The sequence below is a fragment of the Xiphias gladius genome, chromosome 5 (assembly GCF_016859285.1).
Source record: "Xiphias gladius isolate SHS-SW01 ecotype Sanya breed wild chromosome 5, ASM1685928v1, whole genome shotgun sequence".
NCBI classification, from domain to species: Eukaryota; Metazoa; Chordata; class Actinopteri; order Istiophoriformes; family Xiphiidae; genus Xiphias; species Xiphias gladius.
The window spans coordinates 18,862,991-18,882,803 of NC_053404.1; the positions used below are offsets into that span (position 1 = coordinate 18,862,991).

General features: G+C 41.8%; 1 protein-coding gene across 1 annotated transcript; it reads right to left on the reverse strand.

Moving 5' to 3' along the window:
- Positions 1-2,213: 2,213 nt before the first annotated feature.
- smpx (small muscle protein X-linked) lies at positions 2,214-15,959 on the reverse strand. The gene is made up of 5 exons (XM_040127341.1): positions 15,794-15,959; positions 12,169-12,228; positions 8,114-8,200; positions 6,328-6,484; positions 2,214-2,885 (listed from the first exon to the last, which is right to left on the reverse strand). Exons 2-4 carry the CDS (start codon positions 12,202-12,204, stop codon positions 6,335-6,337), a joined length of 273 nt encoding a protein of 90 aa, XP_039983275.1. The 5' UTR covers positions 12,205-12,228; positions 15,794-15,959; the 3' UTR covers positions 2,214-2,885; positions 6,328-6,334.
- Between the last annotated feature and the right edge of the window lie 3,854 nt (positions 15,960-19,813).

Consider the following 19,813-nt stretch of genomic DNA (forward strand, 5'->3'; position numbering starts at 1 on the left):
CAATGATGCAGAGGGATGCCATTATTTTTATGCAGAGAAAGAAGGGGATGGCGTAAGATTTATTTGCAGCATCAGGCCTGTAAGTTGTCCAGTTTGTTGACAGTCGTCTAATTGATGTTTTTGCGATTGTCTGTCTGACACACGAACACACACATACATGCACGCACACACGTGCACATCGATACGGAAAACATTGCTTCAGAGCACACTCAGAAGTTCTTGCAGCTATCTCCGAAAATCACATTTTGTACTGCGTTATGATCATCGTCTCTGAATAGATGCTGGCTCACACTCACGGATCAGAGTGTATTCATTTATGCGTGCGTGCGTGCGTGCGTGCCTGCGTGTGTATCTGTGTGTGGGGTTGGGTGCGTTTGTTTTGAGGAAGGGTTACACTGGTTCAAAAATCAGCGCACATGCTACTCGCAAAAGAGGAAAACAGACTCACGCCTTTTTTTTTTGCAGCTGCAGAGTGTTTTTAATCTTTCCTACACAATGTCAAATCCCCCCCGTACGGTTGTTAAAACACCAGCGGTGTTTATTTCTCGGCTGAATATTCCACTGGGACCTAATGGAGGCTAAACTTAGCTACAGCTGCTCCGTGTGTGTGTTTGTGTGCAGGAGGACATGTGATGTGATGATGGATATGTGCTGTATTAAGGGAGAGGTGTGTGGGGGATGGCGGAGGGGGGTGATCTCATGTGTGTGCTTCAACGTAGCATTCCTCCCTGAAACAGATGGAGTTGGAGGTTTAAGTCAGGAGTCGAAGTGACTCCGTGCACAGAGGTGCCCCTGACTCGTACCTAAAGCCCAGTAATACCCATTATATATATGCACATAATACAAGAATATTACAGTTAGAGATATCAAGAACTGCAAGTAGCATAAAAACTAACTCTAAAAAACTCTCCAAGCTACATTTTCCATCACAGTAAAAATAAAGCTTTAATTAGTTTTTTGTCAGATTTTTCAGGTTATTTGATTTTGCCTTAAGTGATTTTTTTTTTTTTTTTTAATCAGTGCATGAATTATGTCTTGCTCTCTTTACTGTCAGTCTCCTGACACCCACAGCAAAAAAGAGAGTCCCTGCCGCGAAGTAATCCATTTTAATCTGTGTCACCAAAAAAAACTTTGCTGTCGTGTCCTGTTGTCTCATTTGGGGTGTCATTGTCAGCTGATGCAGCTGTCAACTTCGGCAGCGAGATGATTTTTTTCTTTTTAAAATGACAAGGATACAAGACAAAGAGTCTGTGGTCGTGTTATTGAGCCGGCTGTGAGGCTATGCTTAGGCACAGCAGTGCCGTGAGCTAAATGTTAATGTCAGCATGTTAACGTGCTGATGTTTAACAGGTTGAATGTTTACCGGGCTCAATATCTCGTTTAGTATTTTAGCATGCTAACATTGCCTAGTTGGCGCTAAACTCAAAGTCTAGAGGAAGCTGGTCAAAATGTCATTCGTTTGGCAGGTGTTTGGCCAGAAACCGAAGTATTGGACAAATTAAAATTTTGATCAGATGGTGGTGCTAAACAAAGTCAGAGGTCCATCGAAGTTATTACAATTCATCCTGAGGGGAACGTAAATGTCTGTATCAAATTTCAAGACAATCCATGCGATAGTCAAGACACAAATGTGAACCTCGTGAAAAAGTGATTGGGATTCATCATTTGGAAACCATGCATGTCTGTACAAAAATTTGCTTCAATCCATCACATAGATGTTCAGATATTTCACTGGATAAACAAAAGTTTGGAACTGCTGGTGGTGCTGCAGGAGAATCATCCTCTGGGGAGCACGAATGTCTACAGCAAGCGTTACGGCGATCCATCCAGTAGCTGGCGGGACATTTCACTCAAAACCACAAATGAGGAACCCCTTGGTGGCGGTAGAGGGGAAAGCTAGGGGGTTACGAAAGTCAGTAGGATTTATCCCGTGGAGACGACAAATGTCTGTACAAAATTTCATCGCAGTCCTTCCAGTAGTGGAGATATTTCAGTCTGGACCAAAGCGGTGGACGGAATGACCAACCAAACATTGCTATCCCAAGAGCCACAGTGCTAGAATGGCTAAAAGAAATTCTACATACATAGAACAAGTATTTCAAAATGAATTTTTTTTTTTTTTAAAGACAAAAGATACTAATATTTCACTCTAAAAGACACCAGTATTCTAAGTTACTGTAATAGCATATGTAGCCAGGAATGAATAGCAATGGTTGGACTTTTTAGAACCATCTTGATTTATTGCAGTATTTTCCCGAAGATATCCATCATGCATAACCCTTAAACAACAATATTTCCCCCCTAAAAAGTAGCACAATTGAACCTACATCCCACAAATTGTGAAAAACAGAAAGGAATAATTTAATAGAAAGCATCAGTATAAATCAGTGTTGAATCGTTGGAGTTTTGACAGTATGGAAAAGAGTTGGTCATCACAGAGTTAGATGGGAAACCACAGCTGATTATGTTGGTTGTCATTCAAAGCATAGAATTTCCCTTTATTGCAATTCAAGTCAGTACTTCCAAAAGTCCCAAAGTACAGGGGAGTCCCAGCTACAGCAAAAAAACAAGTTCTTCATCTATGCAATACATACTTTTTTTAATATAAATTATGGTTTAAATTTGGATTCAGTCAGAAAACAGCATCAACTGAAATGGTAGGATAAACAGTGCTGATTGAAAGAGAGCCTATGGATGCCTGCTCCCTGGTGTTAGTAGAAGTTAAATGTTGGACATTTTCTGCAGACCTTGGCTTGACAGAAAGCTGTTTGTGTCTCCGAACATGCTGGGATTAGCTTAAAGTTTGCTTGTCTTCAGTGGCGGTGGCCAAGTCTGTGTCTATGAAGATTATCTGGCTCCCTCTCCGCCTGGCCGGCTGGGGGATCCTGGAGGAAAAAGACAGATAAAGACACTGTGAGGGATTTCTGCTATCAGCGGTCTCAGAGCTGCTGACCCCTGAGAGGCAGATGGACCGCAAGGAGAGGGCCAGGTCGCTGCATTCAAACGTGCCCACTGTGAGGAAATATAAGAACTGGCTGATCTATCACCCGCTTTCTCTCCGACACTTATATGTTCCTTGACCTTCTTCCATTCCAGTTTCTCTCTGCGGCTTGATCTCCCTCGCGGATACCCTTATTTTCCGCTAATTTCCAATCTCCAAGAGTCCAGGTTTAGTCAGGCGTCCATTCTCGGAGGCGGACTTCAAGTTAAACGCCAAGCGATGTTACATTGAAGTCCAGTTGAAAAGAGAAGAGTTTCAGAACGCAGCTAAAGCAAAGCAGTGAGCTGAATAAACACATTCCCATGCTAATTTTAAATGCTAGTTAGCTTGGCTGACCCACGAAATTTGAAGCGGTTATGCTAGCCTCAGCTCACAGCAAGGAAGTCATTGCCTGTTGTATCTCAGTTTTATTTTTGGTTTTGTCTTAAACATTTAAGTTTTTCAGCTAAGGTGATTATTTATTTATTTATTTATTTTTTTAAAAAGCAGCTTTTAGCTCAAACATTAGCTTTGTACAACTGCGTACTGATAGTAAAAAAAGTATGTAAGGCTATCTGCTAACTTTCATCCCTTAATGTGGTTGCAGTTAGTGTACAAGAAATTGTTGTGGTTTTTCTTTTGGTACTAACTGAAAAGTGATATGCTACATGGCCAAAAGTATGCGGACACCCATATTCACATGCGTATGTGTGTTGACGTCCAAGGTCCGGGGCTCCTGTTTTTTTGCTAGAGCCCACTCGTTAAACTTCCCAAGAGAAAGCCAAATGTTTGTTTTTTAATATTCAGCACTTTATTTTCTGCTTTCTGAGAGCTAACTTTTCTTAGCATTTTTATACAGCTGGGAGATGCGCCTCTACTTTCTCTGTGCGTTGCATTGCAGGGCAAATGTTGTCCATCAAAACGACACTCGGAAATCAGTCGGATTTAGTATCCTGCTGCTTACATTTTTGTCGCAATTATGTTACGTTCCCGATGTAAATGCATACCCTGACCCTGCACAGAAATAGCATGTAGTAAATCTGTCTTTTTCCAGCGCAGCTCCGCCTCAGAGAAATGTGTTTATAACTAACTGGAAACAGCTTCTGCTCCTTTCTTTCCATCCCTCTCTCTCTCTCTCATTTATCTCCTACACAGCACACCCACATGGTTTGGGCAGGGCAGAGCAGCCACAGTGTTTGGATATTGTGGTTTCTGTGTCCCGCTGATAAAGTCACAGCACAGACTGCCCCTCACACATGCACTTTTTATAAAACAAACACACACACTCTCCAGTGAGGTATAAATATAGAGCCTGACTCAACCCCCTTCCCGCCCACACACAGAGGTGTCAACACTCGCGCCGCTCGACACAAACAAAGGCCGAGCGGCCCACACTGACTCCCTGTGGTGAGCCCCAGCCACTGCATGTAATTATTGTGGAGACAAGTCTCACTAATAACTTCCAGGATCTGTCTCTCTTCCTTTTTTCACACTGTTAAAGAAACACAATGTTTTAATTATGTTTACATTATTGCATAATTCACTTAATATGCATCCCATATGTTTTGAGAATGAATTCACTATGGTGTGGGGAAGACAATTGCGTCTGATGAATGGACACTTTATCTTTTATATTTATGGTACTTTGTGTATTTTAATATACATAAACATATGCATATGGTGGCTTTATTATTAGTATATGGTGTCGAATGTTGTCCGGTCTGTCCTATTGCACTATGAGCCCATCAAGGAAAGTTCCAAACAGTGGTTATTGTACTGGCAGTAAAGTTAACTCAACAGAATCTGAACAAAGATCATTTATATTTTGTTGAGAAATTATTATCACCATGTAATAATTTAGTTCGAGCACAAAAAAAAAATTTCTATTTTGCGACACAAAGTGTGTAAAACTAAATGACAAACAGGCAAATAAACTTAATAATATTACCGCCTCTAAGTATAATTTATGTATTTTCAAAAATCTGAATTTAGGCACAAATATAACTCCATAAAAAACCTGGACAAATTAAACCATAAATCAAAGCTCTACCGAATTGGGAAATAAACATACTTTCTCACATACCCATTACGGTATCAAGCAAACAGATAGTTTTGGTTTATTTTCCCAGGTTTTTCTGGAGCTATATTGGTGCCTTCATTTGAACACAGGGAAATGTTTTTCGCAAGAATATCAATCATACTGTTTAGAGATTATTATCAAGCAAAGAATAATGAATGCTACCCGTGTTACGTTTGTTATCAGTATCATGAGGGGTAATCGCTATCGAACGCATCTGACGAGTCGCAAAATGTTGACAGCGAACTCAGCGGCCGTTGGCGCGGAAAACAGTCCTTTGATCAAGCAACAGAGGGGGGCAGCGTTGCAGGGGGGGCCCGTTTCAGTGTTGCCAGACTTGACTCCCGAAAAGTATCCCATTCAGAGCCTGAAACCTGCCCAATCATCGTAAAAGTCGTCCAATTTAGTCCAATTTTCATTTAGGAGAGGGGTTCCTTGTCCGTCCCATATACATACACACGCAGGTATATTGAATATGAGCTTATAAATGAGTATTATTAAACTATTTTTTTCCACAAAGTCTTTTCGTTAAAAGGCTTCACTTATATTAACAGATGCCAACTTTTACAACTTATTGTTTTTGTTTGCCCTACGTTTGTAAAGTATAAATGTTAAAATGAAGTATGCCAAATTACTGGCTGTAAGGAGCATGGGAAATAATGGAAATGCTGTCGGTGTTTCGATTTGCGTTCAACAGTACAATACCCCCCCCCCCGACAGCGATACAGTTATTTGCTGTTTTCATTCTCAGGGACTGGATTTGCATCATTCACAAAGAACCAGTGACTCGGTTTGTAAACTCATCTCTGTGCTACCTTACTCTAGTTTGGTTCTGCTTTGCATCTGTTGCTTGGGACTCTTCGAGCGCGCTCTGCCCCGCACTGCGCTCAAAAGAGCTGCTTCAGATATTTCCAAATAAGCCGTTATCACAAGGGATCAGTGGTAGATATGGCTGGTGTCAATACAAATATTATATATATTTAGAGTTCAAATAATGATTACAGCAAATATACAAATAATCAGTTGATTACAGCCCCCTCGCAAATCCTACGTGTGACGTGTGTAATGTTCAATGTTAAACTAAAAAGTACTTAACAAACAACACGAAAATAGTAATAAACTTTATAATACACTTTATAAAGTTCCTATTTTGGATTCAAATTCTTCATATTTTAACCTTATGTTCTGTTTGATTCTGTCTGAGGTCTTTAACAGCTCAAAAACTTGACCTGGTTTCAACCAGGGCGTTCATTCGACTATGAGCACCTACCGACATGTTAATCCTTGGTGACCCATCGTAGTTCACTCTTGACGTTCTGCAGCTCTGACAGGTTAACGGGGGGCCCGGGCAGTTTCACCGCGCCCGGCAACGCCTTCTTCTCCTCCGGCGTCTGGGCTGCAGCGCTGGGCTGGTCTGGTGAATGAGCCTGAGGAAAAAAAAATAAATAAATAACAGGAACAGTAGTTGAAATTTGGTGGGATTCATTGAACAAAATAAATTTTTCGATAATAGCTTCACGGATCTTCAAATCCCCAACCTCACCCCATTTTCTTTGCGTTGAATATCCTATTATATATACTGTGTGTGTTTTTGTGTGCAGTGTTTCTTTAACTACTTGAAAAATGTATCATTCAGTTACAGTTACTTCAAAACTGTAATTTTAGGGTTTACTCACTATCAAATTACTAGCTGCTAGCGCTAGCTTTGCACTGTTCTGACCTACAATGCCAAAATAGACTAACTATACATGATTTTTTGACATTTATTTTGCCTTTATATATTATTATTATGCCATTGAAGTGTACAACTCTAGAGAAAATATAATGTAAAGTCTGCAAAACTACAAAACGGAGCTGAAAAAAAAAAAAACATACTGTGAGCTGGCTGGGGAGTTAGCCACAGTTAGCCTTAGCCTTAGGCTAGCATCACCTGCATGTTATGTTCCAACCAAATCCTTAGGTAATTTAAGTATTTTAGGTAAGTCAAAAATTTCTTTCAAACCCAGCGCGCTACAAGAAAGAATACTTTGCTAGTATTTTAATCAACAAAAAACATTACGTTAACTCTACTTAAAGTCTTGCGCAGAGGAACTTAATGATTCTCCTTAATACATTCATGAAAATATTACAAGCCAAGTTTAGCTGTAACCAACATCTCAGGCGCCACCTAGGAGGTTTGAAGCTTTTTCATTTCCTTCGCCTTTGATATTGTAAAAAGCAAGCGCGTAAAATAATCTGCCTAAAAAAAGAGATCAAAGAGCTGAAGACACGACGTCACGTGCGGGCTAGCGTCTTCTCCGCTCTCCATCATATTCTAAGATACATCAGCATCCACGGTAGCGGTTGTTGAGATTAAAGCCTTTGTGAAGTTTGGCAAAGTTAACTTATTTGTGGGCATCTCCCACGAAAAATTCCCCAGCGTGGCACCACAGGTACTTATGTCACCATAACTTCGGTTTGTCCACGTCCATAAACCTTTTTTTTTTCTTTTTCTTTTTTCTGCTGTAATCTCTGCTGTCTAACAAATTCTGCAGTGTTCAGTCCTCTGTGTGTCCTGCTGTTATCGCAGACATGTCTGAGCTACCCAATCACGGACCCACCCCTTTTGGTGACGCTTTACCCATGAACATTGCGCAAAAAGACGTACTGTAATATATTGATAGATCATCGTTATAAATGTTAACGGGGTTTTGAATGAGGTTTGCTTACTTCTGGAACAGAACCTGGAAGTTCCGGTCTCACATCGGCTCTCTGTGAGTAAAGCGTGGTGATGAAAATGAAGAAGCACATAGCGGTACACATTTGTGTCTTGTGGGACAATGCAAGCCCAGGATATTACACTCAGGTTACTTTTACATTATGTCATGTATTTGTGATTAAAGGGGAAACAAAGTGAAAGACCCCAAAGTTTAGGAAATGTGCTTCTGGTTCGCACACACAAACTGTTATTTTTCCATGTCAGATTTTACAAAGCTTACAGATACCTGCAAGTACATGTTTTCATTCACTTACCTTGCATGTGTGTTTGTCTGTGTGTGTCTCCTGTGTTGTCTTACCTCCTCCGCGTCTACTGTCTCCTCTCTCCTCTTGACAGGATGTCCCGCCCCTGGACGCAAAGCTCCCATCGGGATGTTCAAATTAGCCTGACGGACATCGAGAACGGCTAATGAGACACTTTCATCGATTTCTCTCTCTCTCTCTCTGTGTGTGTGTGTGTGTGTGTGTGTGTGTGTGTGTGTGTGTGTGTGTGTGTGTGTGTGTGTGTGTGTGTGTATGTGTACTTCTGGTGTTTCCTCAAAACCACTTGTTTTGATTACGATGGATATCATCATGTCCCTAAAAGAGACCTGTTTCTTTATGAAAATCGGGACACATAAAACTCACACACTCACACACACACACACACACACACACTCACACACACACACACTTACACACTCACAGAACTCAGAGATCTGCGTGCTAACTTGATGTTCTACTGCTGCGTGCCCTGACGTCCTGTCACTTTGGTTTGATGTGTTTTGTATTGTACTGTACTGTAATGTATTGTATATACGCTCATATTGTACAGCTGTACAGACAGGGAGTGCGGTGTGTGTCACTGAGGATGCTGGATATTGTTCCATATGAGAGAGATTTATTTTTTTCAGACATCAAGGTATCAAGGTTAGAAAGAAAATTCTGGAAGAAATTGCCTCACTCGCAGCATGTTTGCTATGATTTGTGATGCTGTAATGTTGCTTGGGCTGGGATTGTTTCCTGTCTTTATGCTTACTCTGCTCTCAGCATGAAAGGATTACTGAACGGGCCTACCCGGGGCCCGAGGGGGCATGACGTTGGACCCCTGGGCCAGGGCTTCTGCTTGAAGTGAAGCGGTAGCATTTCTCGTCGGATAGTCCGCCAGACGACCGCAAAGAGACTCAGAACAACCAAAAAAAGAGACACGAGACCACCACGCAGAGATGCAAAATGACCACGGCGACGCATAAAACGGCCGCAGAGACTCAAAACGACCTCAGAGAGACGCAAAATGCCCACATAGAGAGGAGAATCGACTGCAAACTATACGCTTCCATTGTTTGTATCAGTGTCTATCATGTCTATCAGTCTGGGGGGGGGGCGGTCATTATTGGGGCCCCCTTGTTTTATAATCCGTCCATGGCTGTTTGCAACCATCTTCCTGTGCTCCGCTGCGCACTGATGGTTGAACAGTTGGTGTTCGCAGCCCCATTGCAACCATTTTTAACGATGTTGCCTCGTTTCGGGATCACAGCAACTTCTTCGGTGTTTACGAACGAAACCAGTGGCAGGAATTTTTGACACTAAGGCTCATGTTGTAATAAACTGCAGATTTCCAACAGTTTATTACCAAACATGTGTGTTTGCGATGATTTTTTGTTTTTTACTTTATATTTTTGCAGACCATTCGTGAGGTTCATGCAACAGTACAATGTTTTAGATTTGCAGATGTGTTTTCCCTGCACCATTCCAAGCATCAGTTGGTTTCCGCTCGTTCAAACGAGCTGTAATTCTCAAAAAATAGCTGGAGTAGTGTTGTCCATTAAAGCGAGAATCAAACGTACAGGCTTTTAGTCAGTGTTACGTGTTATTACAGTTGAGATGCGGCGCCGGGAAGTTTAAATGTCATAAAGGTAATGTAACTCTGACAAAAATTGAATGCCGGCCTGATGTTTACTGTGATGTATCACGCAATTTAGCAGCTGGCGAGAGTCCGACCCGAGTGAAAACCAACCGATGCCCGGGTGGAAGAGCGGAAAATACACACACACAAATGTCTGGAGCAGAGCTTGTCATGTAAAGCTTGTGTGATTTGTAGTCTCTTAAGCCTTCTCGCGTAGCACACTCTAAGTGCTTCACAGCCAAACAACTGCACTGGAAAGCCTGAATATTTACTTATACATCATCTTTGTTCTTCGCATTGATAATGCACATGGCCGATTAGTCTGGTGTCAGAGAAGTAAAACATTGGACCCATACTAGAAACATTTGGAGACAAAAGGCTTACACTGCAAAAGCTGGTTGGGGGAAATCAAACGGCTTGCTTTTTTTGGAGCCATATAAAGATAGTACTGGCTATTAATCTGGGAGGAGGCGGAGATGGAACTACAGTGCGTAACTTGCTGCATTTTGATCGATCCTGTACAAGTTATCGAAGGTGAACTAATCCCTGTAAACTGAAATTGTTTTGTGAACACGAGGTGACTGTCCGGATGAGAAGGGAGGCCCCGGTCGTCTATTGGCAACAGGGTATTTGGCAGGGAGGGGGAATAAAACAGTCTGCCCATCACACTTTCAATCCCCAACTGTAGTGTCCTCAAGCAGGGCATGTAATCCTTACCTATAAAGTATAGCCGGGCAAATAAAGCTCAGATAAAAATCAAACAAACTTTGATTTTACTCTTAGGGCTAAGATAAATGGCAGATTTAGAGCCATTGGCCAAATAAACTTCACCACTTGTTGTGCTGCTGGGGGAACGTCTATCCGATTCTACCAGTGGTTATGGCGGCGGCTCAACGCCTGCTTGGTGGTCGTTTTCAGTTTTTTTTTTCTGGTGCAGTTGCTGGGTGACACGCGGGGCGTCCAGTGTGAAAAGCCATGAGCCGGTTTCGCCAGCGGAGGAGTGGGTTCAATTGCTCCGCACGGCCCATTTGTTAAAGGGCCCAGCTCGTGTTTGTGCAGGGTTTTCGAACTTAAACTGCATCTCCGACAGGATTCGCCTTCCTCCCGACCGTTTTTCAAGAGCATAGCAGAAGTTTTAAATGGATTTCCTACCCTCCAGACAGTCACTAGTTTTCAATCAATTCAGTATAGTATTTGCAAATTGCAAAGCTGTAATATTTCCTCAAGAAAGGTGACGCAGTGCAAATATATATATATATATTTTTTTTTTTTACTGCATGTAAATGAAGGTATCAACTGAGACCATCGTGTTCAAGAATGTTCCAACATCGAATCGTACTGGGATATGTCATCACAAATTCAAACCCACAATACAAAAAACTTTAGCGGCAACTTTAGATGCACCAACAAGGAGGGTTTTCAAAGCAGTCCTTCCTGCATCTGCATTACCCGAAACAACGATAAGATTTCTTCCTGTAGCGATTTAACGGAACCTCATAGCTGCGTCTTACAAATATGTGGTATGCTTTTGACAATGTTGAAAGATTAAATTAAATTTATTAAAGATTTGTTAGTAATGATATAGACCATGCGAATTGCTGGCATGGCACTTTTTTTTTTTTTTTTTTTCTTTTGGATGAAAATATCAGTGATTTATAATGCCAAGCTGTATTGCTGTCCTCGTTTGTGATTAACCGAAACCGACGACGGAGACCGGATCTCATGTTCGTACCGTACCGGTATCTATAAAAAAAAAAAACCCATCTGTCCCGATGCCTCTACCATGGTTAGACGTGAAAACGAGCACAACGAGAAGAGAGACCACGGAGGAAACCCCCCCCCCCTTGACACGCACAGGCAGAGCCATTACAACAGAAACACGGACGACTCTGCATCCCTGCGCCTCGCCACAGCTCTGCACTATAGTGAAGCCTCGATACTGTATATGCACAGTCACAACTCTGTGTTTGCCTTTTACCAATAAATACTTTAATGTGGAAACACTTCTGTCATCCGCCGTCTCCGTCTTTAACACCGTGAAGAGTTATTACGCCGTTCAGGTTTTCTTTAAAAGTGTCCAACGGTAAATGAAATAGGAAAAATAATGGTGACCAGCTACGAAATAAAGTGACATCTTGAAAATCACATACTGTGTGTGCTTAAGAGGAATGTTGCCATTCAGGTGAATAATAGAAAGGCCTTTTCTGTTTGACCATTACTTTTACTTTAAGTATGTTTTGCTGGTAATATTTCTGTATCTTTACATTACAAGTGAATGTAATTTTATTTATTTTTTTAATGGAGATATTACTACTACTGCTTGAGTAAAAGATGTGAATACTTCCTTCGCCACTGCTCAGGAATAATATTGGGCTTTAGAGTCACCGACACACACACACACACATTCAATAAAACTACACTCACCCATGGAAACAGCTGACATCGTGCAGAATAATGAAAACCTTTTACCTGAAGGGCCTTGACGTTGGATGAAGGTTTGGACATAATCCCCCTGGTAAGTCCACTGACCTGGAGGGAGCACAGATCACAGGACAGTCAGCCTTGTGCCTCTGTTTGTGTTTGTGTTTGTGTGTTTGGGTTTGTGTGTGTGTGTGTGTGTGTGTGTGTGTGTGTGTTCGTGTGTGTGCGCGCTTGTGCCGGGGGCATCGGGACACTGTCTCTGTGCTCTTAGAGGCCCGGGATAGCATTTCAGTTGCTTAGCGACTCTTACAGAGGGACACAGGTAGAGGAACCGTCGCCTGAATCATTGATGAGGGGGGGCTGAGAGAGGCAGCGGGCACTGTCAAAATAAAAGCGCAGCCGTGCCTCAATTTCAGTGGGAGCACGGGGGGGCACTGAGCACGGTGATGTACTGCGTGGACGCGCCGTGTGGTGGGAAAAGCGCTGAGTGTGGATCTCCGTTCACTCCACCTTCTTTTACCGGCAGCCGTCTGCTCTGCGTGGGAACAGGCCTCAGGTTGTACCCCAGCAAAACCACATCAACTCTCCTACTCTGGGATAATTGCATGTATTGCAACATTTTGCGGCGTGTTACCTATATCGATGACATTCAAAGTACTATCATGATCATCAGTTTGTCACTTTTCTGAAGCTAAAGGAATCATTTTAAACCCCATGGGACGATCGGAAAATAGCCCCGTAACAAAAGCTGAAAATGGCTCTGTTTTTCTCAGCTGAGGAAAGTTTTGGAAGCGCGTTGTTTTCACGGGACGGCGACAAACACCGATGTCAATTGCAGTCGTTAAAACGCATTTCCTTCTGTGGCCCCCTCAAGCCCTTCCTTCCTGCCGACAGTGTGAATACTTAAACGTGGCTCACAAATCTTTACTTATTTTTTTCTAATATCAAGTTTTATTTCTATTAAGTAATTTTTTTTTTTTATTTTACTTCTGCTCGGTCATTTCCGAGGCTGTCCTCCCATAAAAGGGCCACCCCATAAGTCTTTTCAGCAAATGCCCCAAGACAGCAAGGTTCCCTAACCTTCACGGAAGGTCACTTTAATCCAAATCCGGATCTCTTCCCTAAACCCAACCACACCTTGACCATGCGGCGTTGCCGCGTCCTAAAATCCCTTTATTTGTCAGCAGTATTTTATAACAGGTTTGGGAAGGCGCGGGCTTGTTGGCCAGCTGCACATCCATCCTCCCCACCGAAGATGCAAATATTTAAAAATAAGTACACACATGTATAGTTTCATTTTCACAGGTCAACACAGACCCAAGCGGTTCCCCAATCGCAGAAGTTTCCATGGCCCGTTTATCTTATCCTGGAGTAGCTCGGCGGACCAGAGAAACCGAGAAACGCAGATACTGTTGCCCGGGGCGCTGTTTGTGCAACAACACGAAGTAAAAGCTTTACTGTCCTTGACGTGAGAGCACAGGCCAGGGCGACCCCCAAAATACACGACCGCAGACGAGGGGACACACACTCATGCTCGCACAACGTGATGGTATTTATGTTGGCCAGGAGTAGCAGCTGTGCTCTGCGAAGCCTGACAAGCCCTTTCACTTTCACACATGTTGTACGCTCTCTCTCTCTCTCTCTCTCTCTCTCTCTCTCTCACACACACACTCATAACCACAGCTACAATTATTCCTCACACTTATAATTATTCAAATCTTCGAACAATAACATCTTTTTAAAACTCTGCGCTTCAAACACCTTCACATAAAGACTCTTTGAGGTGTGTGTGTGTGTGTGTGTGTGTGTGTGTGTGTGTCTGTGGATGTGCGAGGGAGTATGACTGCGCGTGCATGGGTCAGTGCGGGACACTGTTACTGCATTTCTGGCATAGCAACAAGAGAGCATGTTTAAGGAGCTGCAGCTGCACATACAGCAGCATGAATGAATGACTTAATAATGTAATTTTATATATATATATCTTTGTTGATTAGGACAAACTTGGTGATATTTTGTTTTTCATCCAGACTGAAATATTTCAAAAACTTTTGAATGGACTGACAAGATAATTTTTTGCAGAGACATTCATGGTCCTCAGAGGACGAAGCTTAGTGACTTTGGTGATCCCACGACTTTTCCTGTAGCGCCGCCGTGAGGTTGACGTTTCTGGTTCAGAGGGAAGATTCTTGACAACTATTGGATAGATTGCTGTGAATTTACTACAGACATTCATGATCCCTGGAGGATAAATTCTAATATCGTCTTTGGCAATCCCTAAACTTTTCAAATAAAACCATTATAGGGTCAAAATGTAACTTTGCCCAAAACTATGACCAGATACCTGCAAAACCTATAAAGACATTCCCATCAGCCCCAGTTTGACTTCGTTTTACTTGCTAATGCTAGCATGCGAAAAGGCTTAACTGAGCTATTAAAACCTAAATATTTATATATATGCTAAACAGCAGCATGTTAGCACTGTCATGAGCATGTCAACATCCTAAAGGTAGCATCTGTCTCAAAGCACTGCCGTGCTGTGTTCTCCATTGTCTTTCAAAAACACATAAGGGAGCCACAACCATTCAATGTCAAAAATTAAACTTTATAATTGTCACCTGTTTTTAAAGGAGTAGTTTGAAATTTTGTAAAATACACTTATTTGCTTTCTTGCCAAGAGTTAAGTGAGAAGGTCAATAGCACTCTCATATCTGTACGCTTAATATGAAGCTACATCCAGCAGGGGATTCGCCTAGCTTAGCATAGCACTGGAAGCAGGCGGAAACAGCTAGCCTGGATAGTCAGACGGTAATTATGACCAACTGAATCAGACAAAGGTTGTGTTTCCAAGTTGCAGATATCGTCGGCGATTTCTGGCGGTGACGATATCTCCCACTTGGTGAAAAGAACGGAAGTGTCAACAAACGTTTGGCAAAATTAGCTGCAAGGCTGCCGTTGCTGGCAGTTACTCTAAAATTTAACATCGACATTTGATGAAACTGATCATTTCAAAGGAGCCATACTTGGTTTGTTTGTAAACCTCTCGGAATACTTAAACACAGCAATATAAGCAATAGCTAATTTGGGCAATTTAACTGTTACTGTTAAGCTAGCAGTGGGGGCTAATCATCATGCTGGTTTCAAAGAAAGCAATGGGGGAAAAATAAAAGCTTTGGTTATGGGCGGGTTAAGTTAGGGTCTACTTCTTAGCATAGCCAGTCTTTATGCTAAGTTAGGCTAACCGTCTCCTAGCTCCAGCTTCACATTTGGCATACAAAGACATGCAACTGATAACAATCTCCTCATTTAACTAAGAGAGCGAATAAGTATCTATCCCAGAACTGATAAACTGTTCCTTTAAAGATTTACATTTCAGCAGGAAGTCGGGGCAGACTGCAACAGACAGGGAAGGAAATGTTGGAAAGTACTGTCGGTTTTGATCGTTTCTTGGGATTTGCTGACAAAAATAAAAGTATAGAAATACGCCAGCCTTGCCCTTTAAGAATAAAAGTTCCCTTTTGCACAAATGGGATTTGGTCAGTGATTTCTCTCGTCAGAACAGTTTGATTCCCCCTACCACGAAATACTGAATGAATATTACAGTAGTGTCCCTCATGCCAGTGGAAAACACAACACGCACATCGACACACACATAGTCAAAGCAGATGTAACTCACCTGTTGATGACACAACGCTGTATCGTCTAACGCTTGATTTTTATACGCACTCAGACTTCTCCCGCCTGTCCACTTACACCTTCTATCGATCTATCTGTCTATCTCTCACGGACTTGTTTCCCCTCGACTCTCCATCTCTTTCTTTTTCCCTTTCTCTTCTCTTCCTCTCTCCGCCCTCTCTCTTTCTCTCCGGCCGCCTCGTAAGTGGCAGAAAGGATTCCTCTCATATCTGGGATTTGTTCTCACTATAAATAGACGAGTGATACACAGAAGGGACCTGCTTTCTATCCAACACACACACTCACACACACTCTCAGGCTCACATTGACACACACAGAGACGGACCAAAACACAGTCAAACAGTAGCGGGCATGTGCCCTGATTGGAACATCTTTTAAAGGTTTTTGTGCAATAATTACGGCAAAATGTTCCAGTGAGGGAACTGATTTAACTGCAAGACCAAACTTCATTCAAAAACTGGAACGTTTAAAGCATGAAACATCCGAGTGTGGTCCCGGATTTGAACATCCTTTTAAGGTTGTTTTTTTTTTTTAAACTGCAATTACGGTACAATGTTCCGGTGAGGGAGAGACTTTAACCGCAGGACCAAACTCAATTCGAAAAACTTGAACACACAAACACGAAATTGTCTGCTTACATGATATTCACAAATGTTTATATTGACAGGCATCGTCATCTTTTACCGCATCTTCCTCAAATCCTGACACTCGAAGACAAAACTTTCTGGTTATAGCATATTCACAGATGTTGAGGGAGACATCTAAGGTCCCATATTTGAACATCTTTTAGAGTTTTTTAATCTAAATTATGGTCAAATGTTCCAGTGAAGAAAAGCACGTACCTGCAAAACAAAACTTAATTCCAAAAAATGTAACATTTTAGCATGAAACACCGGAAAACCTGCTAAAAAGTCTGATTATATGATATTCACAAATTTTTAGAGAGACAAGTATGGTCCTCGAACATCTTTCTTTAGGTTTTTAAAGTATAATCAAAGTAAAAATGTTCATATGAATCATATGACCAAGCATCATTCGAAAAATTGAACATTTAGGCTCGAAAAACAGAAAAAACCAACTGTCTGCTTATATGATATCCATAAATCTTTATTGTGACAAGCATGATCCCAGATTTGAATGTCTTTTTTTAAGGTTTTTGGGCTATAATTACAATAAAATGTTCCAGAGAGGGGAATAATTCAACCGCAAGACTAAGCTTCATTCAAAAAATGGAACATTTAAGAATGAAACACCCAAAAACAAAACTGTCTGCTTATAAGACATTCACTAATGATGACAGGTATAGTCCCTGATTTCAGCATCTTTTTAAGGATTTTTGAGCTGATTGTCTTTGAGCCGAAATAATTGAACTGCAAGACCAAACTCTCATTCAAAAAAAAAATTGACATTTAAGCCGGAAACACTCGAACACCAAACTGCCTGGTTATGTGATATTCACAAATGCAATCGGTGTCATTTTTTTACTGCATCTTCCTCAAATCCTGACACTTCAGTCCTCAAAACACTCCTCCTAATCTCAGTGACTAAAATGGAACTGCCCTATTTCAGCTCTGACACACACACACACACGCACGCACACACACACACACATTAATACACACACATAAGTAGTTATGCTGGTAAGTCTGCATTTAAACATTGATGCACACAGTGATCTGGGTAAAAGGTGTGTGTGTGTGTGTGTGTGTGTGTGTTTGTGTGTGTGTGCGCGTGCGCTTCTGTCTGCGCACGTGTTCCTGTATATCTGAAGTCTCTTGGAGTGTGCGCGTTCACCGATTCCACCTGCCTTTCCTTAAATATGTTGCTCGGCCGGTTCCTCAGATGAAGCCATCCACCTCGACTGCACGGAACCGCGGCCTCTTCAGTCTCCTCTCCAGTCTCACCTATGAAAATCCCCCTACTGCGTGCCGCGATAGTAAAATGAAGAGACTCAAACCGCGGGCTCGTTATGTATTTCAAAGTATGCAAATACGGCCCGCGCGACCGCACGCTGGTCTTACCTGTTGGCAGAGGCAGTCCTTACCCATCACAGATCCCTGAGTGTGTTGTCTGCGTCTAATACACCACGGCCCGGGTGCAAGGCCGTCGCCTCGGGAGGCCGGGGCCGAACCGCACCGGGAGGACAGCCACGCGTGAAGGCAGAGGCCGCGCTGAGTGTGCGGTAGTTGGGAGCGACTCCCCGGGGTAGAGATCCCCGGCGTGTCCGCGTTACCGGGTCGGGTACAGTGGGCACCAAACCTTCCTGCTGCGTGGCATTTGGCTCGGGGTAATTTGACTGCAAATTGGTTTGGTAATGGACCATTCAAGCAAAATATATAATGAAATGATAAGAGCTCATGAAGCTTGATCAAATCGTAAAGCGCTGTCTTTTTATTATTACACTTTATATAGTTCCGACGTGGTGCAAAATTCATCTTTAATTGCATATAGGACACAAACTAATACTTTAAGATGTTTTAAAACATGTCCGGAGGGAATCTTTCATCTTTAATCTTCTCCACTGGTTTTTCTTTGCCTATTTTTTAACTATCACTTATATGTATCTTTAGTCATTGTCATTTGATTTCTCTCTTTTATTTTATTGAACAACCTGAGTGCCAGTAAAGAGACTGCATTTATTCCCAGTATCTGCATTGTTCTTGTATTTTTTTTTTTTTTTTTTTTTTACCAGTGAGCGACTGAATTCCTTAAATTAGAGCTTTTTTGGACGAGAGCTTCAGTTCAAGGTTTGGGTCAGGGGGTGGGCGAGCTGTAGATTTGGTGCTGGGATTTAGATTAGAATTTAAATTTGGTAATAAAAAAAAAAAAAAAGGAGGTTTGCAGCAGAGTTGACCTTTACTCTCACATTGTTCCCAAACAAAGTGACTTCCCAACCTTTGTCTTCAGGTTACTGGATGTAAACATGTAAACTGGAGTCTCCGTGGGGCACTGGGACACTGGCCATGTCGATTTGAAGTGCAGCCAACACACGAAGGCTTATCCGTGAGCAGGTTTACCGTATGTTCCCCGTTCGCATTTGTGGCCTAATGAGTCAGACTGGGAGCTGGTTTCTGTGTTTTGTGTCTGTGTCAGTCCGAGCACATTTATTGGTGTTCCTTCACCCTCCTGACCTTTGGGTAGGATGAAATCCAATATCTGGACACAGAGATGTTTTTTTTTTTGTTTTTTGTTTTTTTTCTCGCTGCAGCTCAGGCAAAGTAGCTCTGCAAACTCTGATTGAATGCTCTGGACCCCATTTCAAGGACTAGTGCTGCCTTCAGGAGCTCAGCATAACATCATATCCATCTCAAAGCCCTTTCTTTCTTTCTTTCTTTCTTTCTTTCTGTCTGTCTGTCTGTCTGTCTGTCTGTCTGTCTGTCTTTCTTTCTGTCTTTATTTTCACTGTATTTCTTTTTGGTTTTTGACTTTTTTAAGTGTAATTTTTTTTTTTGTATTTCTGTCTTTTTTACCCTTTCTTTGTTTCTTTGATTAAACGATTAATCGATAATCAAAATAGCTGCCGATTATTTCCTGTCAATCGACTGATTGATTAATCGACTGCTTGTGCTTTAATGCTGTCCCATCTATCATTATCATATCATTATTATTTATTTATTTTTGTCAAATACTGCTTCTAGTAAAGATTTAAAATGCTTTAGCCCCTTTTGTGCCTCTCTTTTGTTGTAATTACTTTCAAATGGACTGCCCAGGCATATTTTTACATAATTTTATTTAGTCTGTTTATTGAATTGTTTATGTACTAATGCTTGGATGATGCTCAGATGCAATGTCTGTACGTTTGAAATTAAAGAAAGAAAGAAAAAGAAAAAGAAAGAAAAAAGAAAGAAAGAAAGAAAGTGGAAATGGAAAGTCCTCCAGTTGAACACTTGGTGGCGGTAGTGCTCTGCTTGGTCGCTGCTGTTTCCCCCCTCGAAGGAGCAGAAGAAGCAGAAGAAGAAACCCCACCAGGAAGAGTTTGTCGCGCAGTGCTGACGGTTCT